Here is an 11969-nt window from a genome sequence, read left to right as displayed (position 1 = left end):
GGGGCGGGTTTGGTATTGCACGTCGCGGGTGCGGGGCGGGAGCGGGTCTTGAAAATCAGACCCGTGCAGGACTCTGCCCTACCCCCCAATCCACATGTTCTCAAAAAATAATAAATAAAATAAAAATAAATAAAAATAGATGGCTGAAAAAAATGGCTATTAGCATCAAACAAATGAAGCTACAGACACACTCCTCATTTCTAAGGAAAGTGTAGCTTTTCCAAAATAATATTATCAGAGCATGCAGTGACCGCTCCACGTGAACAGAGGAACAAGTGTAGGCGGATGGCGAGAGAAATGGTTATGGGATTGAACCCATGTGCGGTCCTCATTAGACCAACAGAGAGCCAGCAGCCATGGTGACTGTGGTGCATCCCACATTGGCAGCAAGATGGACAAAAACAATGGAGAGAAAAACACACTAAAACATTCCAGGTCAGCGTTCAATAGGCAGACTTTAATACATGAGCTTCACGTCATTTGCCTTTCAAATGGTCTTTCAAAGTTGAGGCCAGAGCAGAGTTGATGACACGGGAAGGGGACGAGGCTCAGCGCTGGAAATGAGTGCAGCTCCTGCTCATATGAACAGTTGTGCCCCGCGGCTACAGCAGGCCCCCTGAAATATTACCTATTATTCTCCTCTCGTTTTCCCACTGTCTTAGTCACGGAGATGAGTGAGCGCACTGGCAGCTAATAGAGGAGGAAAACAAAGGGTCGGCCACGAGATGAAGATGACACCCAGCACCTCCTGCTTACATTTCAAATATTTTCCGTTCAGTTAGACCGCTGGTTACTCTCATTCAGCTTGACATATAGTTGTATCTTATATAGATGTTTCCCTGAACTCTGTGTGGCCCTGGCTTTACCAATTTCCTGTTTGATGGAGGAAAAACCATCTTTTCCAATTGTTTTACATTAACAGTGTGTTACTACTTTGCTGTGTGGCACAAAAGAGACAACAGCCACACAACATCTGCTGTCTTCTTCTTCTACATTTTTACAATTGCTGTCTTTCTTTTTGTTCTTTTCTGCAGCTTTCATCGCAGCTCTCTACATCGACAAAGACCTGGAGTATGTGCACACCTTCATGAACGTCTGCTTTTTCCCCCGGCTGAAGGTGAGCCCCTATTGATAGTCGCTCACCACTTGCACCTGATCAATGAGCCGCTCCGCCGGGCACCTTGCAGCGAGAGCACCATGGAGATGATTAGGAGGGAGCTAATGGCCCCGGCATCGACGCACGGCCTGAAGTGGTGCTCGGCTGGAGAGTGACTCTCGCTGACTTGATCACTATTTTAGTCTCCTTTAGATAAAAGCTTTGCAGTGTCGTCCGTCTTTCATTTTTGGCTGTTGACAGCGTCCACTTCTGGAAATCATTGGATTGTCCGAATATAAAAAGAAGAGACTAACATTAATAGAGCTAGTGGGGGGAAAACCCAAACTATCATACTGTCTCATATCTAGTGGTGTAAGGACTACTCAGATATTCTACTTAAAGTAAAAGTAGAAAAACATTCTCTGTTACAAACAAAAGTCCTGCATTTAATATCTTAAAGGTCCCATGTCATGGCCATTTCCACTGATCATAATTCCATTGTTGAGGTCTACTAGAATACATTTATATTGTGCAATTTTCCAAACTCACATTGGTTTCTCAAACAGCATCTCTGTAAACTACGTGTATTCACTGAATTTCACTCTCTGCCTTTAACGGCTCGTTATAGCTCCAATAGCTCCAGCCCCCACCCTCCCTGTGAGCACAGTGTGCTCTGATTGGTCGGGACGTTGTGAATCGCGCTAAGCTCCGTGGAGGTGTGGTTTCCTTGTTTAGCGATACACAGGAAACACAGCCAAACTCACCCTGAGCACACACAAAGTCACAGCCGAAGTAAAAACAATAAGTGTGGCTTGATATTGAGTAAGAAAAAGGTTGATAAACGCTGTGAGAATGGGTCTGCAGAGAGAATTTCGCCGCGATCCCAACTGTCTGTTATCAGCCTGCAGCCAGGGAGGAGAGATCAGCAGAGCTGCATGCACTGAGTGTGTGTGTGAGGAAGTCCGTGGATTGGTCAATTTGGACCAATCAGCGGGGGCTTAACGTAACGGCTCCTCGGACGTAACGTAACGGCTACACGGATTGGTCCATTTGGTTCTGGGTAACGCATGACATCATGAGTTACCCGGAAGAATCAATGGACAGTGACGTATCTCCAACGAGGCGTTTTGGGGAGGTATTTTCTGTGTTAGAGTTTTATTCGCTACAGGGTGTACTTTGAGGGATTTGACTCTGCAGTCCGTTCACATGCATAAAAACCTTCATAACACACAAGGGGACGGGTAATAACCAGAAAAGCATGACATGGGACCTTTAAAGCTCCAATGTATCCTATTTGGGCAATTTATTTTATTGAACAATTAGTTTCTTTTTGAAGAACGAAAACAGGAATTGTTGAGTTAAATTTACTCCCCAACCCCCTCATTAAATTTCATAATGCCCCCCCATCAAAAATCCCACAAAGTCCCCATTCAAAATGTTAAATAAAAAGAGGCCTTCTCTCCAAAAAGGCCTTTAACATGCACATTTCTTCAAGCTAATCCTCTACATTTTGCTAAACCTTTCAGTTTCCCCCCCCCTATGGCTCTCTGGGCCTCATCAACTCCAACTCTGGGTCTCCTCTTCAGTGTCACTGTCCAGCCCTTTGAGGATGGCTCTGTGTCAGGCTCAGGCCTTAGGTTTGCCGATGGCAACCAGGTTCTTCCACTCTCACATTTGTGGCCTGTTGCGAACCTTTGTGTGGTCTCATAGCCATGCAGTAGCATGTGCTATGGCATGGATATCCAAAGTGTACTTGAATGGCATTTGTTTGTTTTAGTCAAGATTATGCTAAAATATACTTTCCCACGTATATTTAAGTTCCCTATTCAGGGAGCCAACCTTCGATTTTGAAAATTCCCAGTTTATTCCATAATTCCGTTTATTCCCGTTAATTCCTGTGGAAAAGTTTCCATCTTGAAAATTCCGGAATTGCATCCCTACGCCCTCCCTCAACCTGTCTCGTTCTTCCTCTCCTCTTGGTCCCCAGCTGCTGAACTGGGCCGTGGCGTGTCCTCTGGAATAGAGGATATTAGACAGCGGTAGGATGGAGGTCGCTCTTTCCTAATATCTGCATCCTTTGACACCGATGCCAGGCACCTCCCTGCAGGCCCGCATATCTTCCACAGACCGTCCTAATGGATGAGATATTAAGGCAGGAGCCCTCCGTCTACCCGCCGTGTCGTAATATCCTCTATTTCCAGAGGCACGCCACCTGGCCAAGTTCAGCAGTGGGGGACAGAGAGGAGAGGAGAGAGAGATCAGGGTTGAGGGAGGCGCTTAGGGATGCAAATTCCGGGAATTTTCAAGCTGGAAACTTTCCACAGGAATTACGGGAATTAAACGGGAATTTATGGAATAAACTTGGGAATTTCGAAAATCGAAGGTTGGGTCTGTATAGGGAACTTAAATTATGTTGGGAGTATTATTTTAGCATGAATCTTGACTAAAACAAAGAAATGCCATTCAAGCTACACGTTGAAATCCATTGCCATAGCACACTGCTTACTGCATGGCTAATGAGCACCAAAGGTTCGCACAGGCCTCACCCAAATGTGAGCAGTGAAGAACTGTGTGGCCGCATTCGGGGCAGAACCTAAGGCTCTTTGGCCTTTGCACAGAAAGCCATCCTCAACAAGGCTGGACAGTGACACTGAGAGAAGACTCATAGTTGGATGTTGATGAGGACCAGGAAGGCCATTGACTGGAAAGGGTTAGCCAAAAATGTAGAGGATTGCTTGAGGACGATGTGCATGTTTAATGGGACTTTTGGAGGGAGAAGGGTCTTTTTATTAAACATTTTGAATGGGCTTGTGGGGATTTTTTGGATGGGTGGTTGCATTTATGTAAATGTTTAATGGTGGGGTTGGGGGGAGTAATATTTACTCGAACATTCCTGTTTTCGTTCTTCAATGAAAGAAACTATTGTTCAAGTAAAACTAATTAAAACTTGTCTGTTGCTACTAAAAGGTCGTGTCATGCTTTTCCGGTTTTACCCGTTCCCCTTGTGTCTTATGAAGGTTTTTATTGCATGTAAACGGTCTGCAAGGTCAAGAACCCTCAGTCCAACCCTGTAGCGAGTAAAACTTAACACAGAGAAATACCTCCCCAATAACGCCTCTGTTGGAGTACGTCACTGGCTCCATTGATTCTTCGGGTACCCATGATGTCATGCGTTACCCCGGAACCAAAGGGACAATCTGTGGAGCCGTTCGTTCGCGGAGCCGTTTGTTAGCGCCCCGCTGATTAGTCCAAAATTGGGACGATTCCGACGGACTTACCTCACACACACACTCATGCAGGCGCTCTGCTGATTGCTCCTCCCTGGGCTGCAGGCTGTAACAGACAGTTGGGATCGGCGGCAAATTCTCTCTGCAGACCCATTCTCCCAGCGTTTATCAACTTTTTCTTACTTCATATCAAGCCACCACTCTTTGTTTTTACTTCGGCTATGAATTTGTGTGTGCTCGGATGAGTTTGGATGTGTTTCGCCTGTGTATCGCTACAAGGAACACACCTTCCACGGAGCTCAGCGCGATTCACAACGTCCGACCCATCAGAGCACACTGTGGCTCACAGGAGGGTGGGGGCTGGAGCTATTGGAGCTATAACGAGCCGTTAAAAGCGGAGAGTGAAAATTCAGTGAATACAGTAGTTACAGAGATGCTGTATGAGAACCAATGTGAGTTTGGAAAATTGCACAATTAATCTATTCCTAGTAGACCTCAACAATGGAATTATGCTCGTGGAAATGGCCATGCATGGGACCTTTAAAAATAAACAATAAAAAAATAAAAAGTTGAAATGTCATGTTTTTTTGTTAATTTGCATCGAATATTTTCACAATTCCCCAGCTTACCTTTCCATGGAAACTTTACCGGAAAGTTTCTCGCCCCTTGCAACCGTAGGCAGGCCATCACGGCTACAAGAAAAGAAAGATGGGCCTATTGGGACCTCATCATTAGAGGACATGAAGTGCAGAGGGAGGCAGAGGGAGAGCAGGGAGAATCTTAATATGGCTTTTTTCTTTCCATAGGAAAAATTAGCAGATAAATAAATGAAATAAGTACGGCAATATGAAATTTATGATATTTTATGGAACACATACAAATAAAACAACATTTAAACTATGTGATCACTCATTCAGCGACATGACGAGGAGCAACCCCCCGTACCCTAGGCGTAGTCGGACATGGATCCTGGACCTCGCGCGCTGGTCCAAATTCAACGACCACCTATGGTCTCCCTGAACTGAGTGAGCTGGGAGCTACATTTGGTTACGAGGTGGTTGCATCCGCAGCGTGATGTGCAGGGAATGCCTCTCCTCTTCTCTCGCTGTCTCAGATTGTGCCAGGTTAATGACGCTCGCGGTTCTGCCAGCTCGATGAGCAGAGAAGAACGTCAATTGGCACGCGTCGCCTTGCTGCAACTAACGACTCGTATTTCAGCACAGTCTACAAGTGCATTATAAGACTCCACGAGAATGAGACCTGAAACAAACACCCAAAACCTACAACAACTCCTCAACTATTGCACAAGCGATCTCTTCTCCTCTCAGCCTTCCAATTGTCCGTATTCCGCGCTGTCTACACCACTCCTCAAAATACGACTGGGTAGACCAGTGAGCCTCCCTCAGGGCAGACACCGAACGCAGACAGTTGGTTCGCGCCAAGGAGTACTGCTGAGACGTGCACTCCGACACATTCTGCCCGCGTTCATCCGCCCGCTACATCAACATCCACTAGATTCCTCTTCTGGGCCATGATGTCGTCGATCCAGTTGCGCGCCCCACTGCACAGGATGTTGTTGAGAGGACGGGCACTATAGTCTGTTGAATGATTCTGACATTTTTTAATGGCAGATACCAAGTATATCCGGCATAATATAATAAAATATTCGTAAATTTCATAAACCTAATACCCCTAACTCAGCCTAACATTTATGTTACTGCATATGCTCAGTTGCACAAACAACGGTGCAGATATTCTCATAGATTAACATATAATTTTATTCATATATATGCTTTTCCTCCTCAAAAAATAACTCAGGTCAGATCTACCTCTTCGAGTATTATTAAAATGTTCTAATGGTGATTACTTACTTGATGGAACAAAGGTTGTGGGTGCACCTCAGCGCTGCAGAGATGCTCCTATCGTGTCTTCATCACCCCGAAGGCACGCTCGATGATGGAGCGGCCCGGGAGTGATGGCTGTTGAAGCGTGCGGTTCACACACCTGCAAATGGCCGTTTGTAGGGAGGTGATGAGGGGAGTGGATGTTGGAGGCAGGGGTAGTCTGCGAAAGATATAGTGCCCTGGAGGAGGGTAGAGTGGCCACTCATATAGAGTGGGCTGTGGGGGAGACTCTAAGAATCGTGGGACTGCCCCAGGGCCACCCACGTACGTGTCGTTGAAGCGCGGCCCTGATGGTCAAAAACAAGCACGCAGCAAAAATGTAGCTTGGCGTTTCCTGTTTTTTAAAGCATTGACATCAGGGCACTTGGGCACGATGCGGATGCAGCCGTTCGATTCTCCCAGCAGGCTTTTCTGAAGGCTCTGTGTCTGGCCAGCCCTGCGAACCCACGCGGACATAGCCTCCAGGTCTTCTGCTGTCCCGTGGGGAGGTGGGATTGAACCTTGAGAATTATCTAATATCGGTGGTGCGTCAATGGTCAACCCCTTCCAGCTCACTCTGTGGCGATCCGACCGATCAAATGACAATTGCCGTGTACAGGATTGGAACTCTTAGGCATCCCAATCCAACTCTGGATCTAGGACACTCACTCAACTGGAAGAATAGCAAACACACAACTTGCCCAGTTCCAAGAATCACGGTAGCATTTCAGTTTATAAATTATCAATCGATTTGTGCAGACCACTGCCAGCCTTGTTCCCCATCGACCCAGGAGGATTTCCAGTGCGTACTTAGGATCTGATTCAACTGCTACAGCTAACTGAAAAGTCAGATAAGGCTCGTGCTGTCGCTGTGTCACTGGAAAAGCAATGTCCCCCGCGACGAGGGCACCGCTTATGCCGTAGTTCCTGACGAGTACATGGGCCTTGGGCTACCAGGCCTATTTACGGCGAAAGAATAAAATAGTCCATAAAAGGGCGTATGATATAAGAGTATGAACTTAAGTGAAGAAGTCAAGTGTCGTGTCTTGTTTAATGTGCTTAGATTTAAATCATTATGTCATACTCTATTGACAACCAAATAAATTGCACATATAATATAACTTTTATGTGTTATGCTAATCGCTATAAAGCCTCTCGATATATAGGACCTTACCCCATAGCCACACAACAAATCTAAATGACCGACTAAATATTATACATCAGCCTAATACTCAACAACATCGAAATTCATCAAAGTTGTTTATTCAGAAATCGTTATAATGGGTCTAAATATCTTATCTGTTAGCTAAAACAACTTACACCAGGCACACGTACATATATCCTGTGTTTGTGTACTTACAAATACCAATCCAATCAATACCTATAGACATCGACTTCAGTAACAACTAAAATCAAAGCACCCATAGATACCACCACGCACCCAAAACCATAACTAATTTCGAGAGCCCTATATATGCTCCATTGCACCTACAGCCATCTAACAACCCAAATCAAATCAACTATCCCCATAACCTACTCACACAATCGGTACTACCACCACATCAAAAATCCCAACTACTACTAACAACAATCGAAACTACACAGTCATAGAATGACTCAAGCCAAGAAGTCCTCAACATAACTTTCTCTAAACCAGTCATAATACTATAGACGCATAATATTACGATTAGCTGTTAGCTAAAATCCGTTATTGAAAAAACTAAAACAAAAGTACCAGATTTATTTAAAACCTATCCTTAATCTAATCATATAATACTAGTCTACTTTCATGACTCATATATCTTTACCTGCGACATGGTTTCTTTAATCTGAAATATCGATGGCTCAAGCCATCACTGCTAACTCCCCAACACGCACGCGCCTGTGCAGCTGTTCGAGAAAATTACTCGAAACATATNATTATATGTTATATGTTAGCAACCAGGAAATGACACCTGTAATGACAAACAGATGAGAATGCTGCGTGGGGTCTGGGTGCCGTGTTGGCGGGACGTTGCGGGGCTCGCTGCTCCGACCTTTGAGGCTCGAGGAGCGGACAGTGTGAGCTGGTGTCGTTTCCTGGTTGCGGCGTGGGGTCTGCGAGACAGCGAGACACCGCGAAACTCAGGCTGAGGGCTCAGGCTCAGAAATCCATTTTGACCAATCCGCAGAGCCGTTACGTCACTGCGACCGTTACGTCAGTATGCCCCGGAAGAAACAAATGGAAAAAGAGAAATGTCTAACGAGGTGTTCTGGGGCAGCATAGACAGGTCTTCTCTGTGTTAGAGTTTTATTCGCTACAGGGTGTACTTTGAGGGATTTGACTCTGCAGTCCGTTCACATGCATAAAAACCTTCATAACACACAAGGGGACGGGTAATAACCGGAAAAGCATGACATGGGACCTTTAAGTAAAAGTACAGAAGTATTAGCATCAAAACAACTCAGGCACTTTCATTTCCCATTTTAGAATCATATTCAATTACGGGGCTTATTTTGTCCATGCATAAATGTGTTCATCACGCTGTAAAAGGTTGATCTACTTTTAATTACTTTATATACACCTGCTGGATACTTTTAATTATATTCAAGGTTTATTGTCATAACATATACAAAATGTAATGTATGAAAAACTTAGATCCTAGGTTCATCAACAGTGCAAATGACAAGACATAAGAAAATAATAGATATAAAAAAACAAAAATGTTAATTAAAACAGTGCAAGCTCAGGTGTTTAATAGTCTTATGGCTTGTGGGATGAAACTGTCTCTGAGTCTGGTGGTTTTTGTCCTGATGCCATGCGGCAGCAGACAGGACAGTTTGTTGCTGGGGTGGTGGGGGTCTTTTATAATCCTGTAGAGATCCTCCATGGATGGCAGCTCCGTCCTGGTGATGTGCTATGTGTAATTACATATGATAGTTTATTTATTTGTTTATATACTTTTTGTTTTAACTAATAATCTGTAATCAAAGTAACTACCAACACATTTTTTCAAATAAATGTAGTGGAGTAAGAAGTACAATATTGTCTTCAAAATTATAGTAGCATAAAATAAAAATACTCAAGAGAAGTACAATACTTGAGTAAATGTACTTTAATACATTACACACTGCTCATACCTAAACGGGCCTACACACAGGCTCCTGTCTGAGCACCCACAGAGCGCGGACCTCTCCTTGTGAAGCTGCTGCAGCGCTCTGATGCGCCATGCTAATTGCTGTCTTGGTGAGCCTCTCCAGGGAGAATCCCCGGCGTCATGGTCGCTGCAAGAGAGCACCTCATTTCCACTTCCAAGAGAAAGTTGTGAAACAGCCAGCGAGTCCCCTAACACAGCCCGCTGGAAACCACAGTGTTGCAAACTGTGCTGCTTCATCCAATTTGGACAGGAATAGAGAAAGCAAAACCAGGGACATAAACGCTGCTTCCCTTATGTTCCCCTTTTTTTTCCCTCACGAAATACAGTGCTAAAAAAACAAACAGCGTAGCTTATAGCTGCTCTTTTGAAAGAAGCCAAATTTCTCGGCTTTAGGCTAAAGGGGTGTAGAGGCCCCCCAGAGAGAGGGGATGTGGGAAGGAGAGAAAGGGAAGTAAAATCGCAAAAGGTAGGGATGGAGGAGTTGTGGGGGGGGGCGGCAGTAAAGCCAGAGTAGGAGAGTGCGAGCAACAGAAGCAGAAGCACTCTTTGTAGAAAATTAATAGGAGCAGACAGTTTTGGATTCAAAGTCTGCCTTTTTATGACAAGGCTGCCTCCCTGTTAATGGAAGGGCTTTTAGAAGTCCCCCTTGGATAAGAGAAATGTATCAGGGCTGCACACCCGGGACACTCCCAGACGCTCCTTATATCTGGCCGGGGATTGGCTTTTGTCTTAAGTAGCCTGTGATTTGTACTCACCGTAAAGACACAGATGGAGAGCCAGTCAGGGAGCGAGCAAATAAGTGAGTGCTAAAGACGAGGGGGGAAATGGTGGAAGAGGGGTCATGGCAAGAATGAAATAAAAGCATGAGCGGCCGCGGGAAAGGGCTGAGGAAAGATTTCTCTGATTCGTTGAAAGGAGTGGTTTTATTACATGTGGGTTTTTTTTATGGTTTGTGTGTTGTAGGAATTTATTCTCAACCAGGACTGGAATGACCCAAAGTCCCAGCTGCAGCAGTGCTGTTTGACCCTGAGGACAGAGGGCAAGGAGCCCGACATCCCTCTGTACAAGTAAGAAAACACTGCAGGCGTTTGAAGCTAGCTCTGGTGTTAAATTATGGAAAGTTAAACAATCATTTTCTCCCCAAGGGTAACATTTTGTGTTCCCTAGGTTAAGGGTTGTATATGTTCCATGTAATATAAGGGTGACTTTGCAGCTCAATAAAAAACACCTGGCCTTTACTTTTAGCTAACCGTGTATCCAATACCCTAACCGACAATTGTAAGTCCATTACTTTGTGATTTGAACAATTGTTCCCCGTATGTATCCATGACTTCTTGATCATAATCTCACCTTTTTATGTTATTTCTATCTTCTATTTGAAAATTGCTATTGCAAACTTATTTCTGCTTCTCTGCTAATTCTAACTCTCAACTTGTAATTTTCACTCATACGTCTTTCAATCATCGCAAGCATGTGATACACCCATAGAAACTAAAAACCGTTGGAAACATTTACTGTTTCCATAGTAACAAACTGACGCTGTTAAACTGTGTATGTGTTAACACGACAGAAAAGGCACGTAGGTTGAGTCCACTACAATATGATTTATTATACAATGTATTACATATTTATATATAGAAACTGAAAAAGCTGATTTCAATGCCCTGAAATAACCTAAACTCGTGCACGTGTATACTGCACATGCAAAATAAAAACATGTATTGTCCCTCTCTTCATTGTGACCCAGTCCACATTTGAGATGTATTCAGTCAGGCATCACACGGACCAAAATACACATTGGGAGAGATGAAATGGCACAAACATAATTTACCGGCGCGTGCTCTTCGTCCCTGAACATTGTGAATAGCTGTGTAAAGGTCTCTGTTGTTGTGATATATAAACACCCCCAAAGAGACCTCTTATTTGACAAAAGGTCAAGGAGCAAGTGTCATTTGACAGAATGCTTTTGAGAGCTGCCATGAAGCAGCGTGTTTGTCACCATGGAAACTGACAAACAGTGTTTTCTCAGAGATGAAAAAAAGAGGTCAGCGGTACGCACAAAGGCAGTTAGAGTCGGAGCAGTTTTATTTACAATGAACTCCACAGTCCAGCATTCATTCAGTTCCCCCTTTGTCTCTTCCTAGTATTTATTTGAAATCTCCTTTAAGCCATCCTCTTTTTATCGGTCTGTCTATCTGCCCAACAGATGTAGAATTGCTAGAGGGAAACTTTTGGATTTTAATCTTTGCACACCATTCACAAAAACCTACATAACTCACCAAAAGAAAAGGAAAAAGCCCAACAACATAATAAGGCCCCTTTAAGCTATCCCCCAGGAATTCAAGTATTTTTTTTTACAGCCTGTCGGAGGAATACACAGCCGATGATCTTGGGCAACCTCAAGAGATGACCGGCTGGTCAATAATCCTGAATCATAGACCCCTCGGTTTCCTGACGCGGTCGTTGGCGCCAAGTCAAGACAGACCGTCCTTAAGGGTCCGCTTGAATTTGTTTACAAGTGTGAAGAGTAGAGAAACAGAGGGGTGAGACAAGAGTGTGAGTCACAGCGAAAGAGACTAAATGACCGAGGGAGGGCAGGAAAGGACACAGAGAGGGGGGGAGAGGG

At 44.4% G+C, this 11969-nt stretch overlaps 1 protein-coding gene across 1 annotated transcript in view; it reads left to right on the top strand.

The window, feature by feature from the left end:
• drosha (drosha ribonuclease III) overlaps positions 1 to 11969 on the top strand; it is a 90099-nt gene that overhangs the window by 68768 nt on the left and 9362 nt on the right. The window contains exons 27-28 of the mRNA XM_010789741.1: positions 1035 to 1117; positions 10307 to 10410. Of these exons, the coding sequence (XP_010788043.1) occupies positions 1035 to 1117; positions 10307 to 10410 (187 nt within the window). The remainder of the gene's footprint in view (positions 1 to 1034; positions 1118 to 10306; positions 10411 to 11969) is intronic.

Source organism: Notothenia coriiceps, unplaced genomic scaffold (assembly GCF_000735185.1).
Source record: "Notothenia coriiceps isolate Sejong01 unplaced genomic scaffold, NC01 NC01_scaffold00033296, whole genome shotgun sequence".
NCBI lineage: Eukaryota > Metazoa > Chordata > Actinopteri > Perciformes > Nototheniidae > Notothenia > Notothenia coriiceps.
The sequence above is the reverse complement of the archived record's forward strand: the minus strand, read 5'-3'. Positions and strand labels throughout refer to the sequence as shown.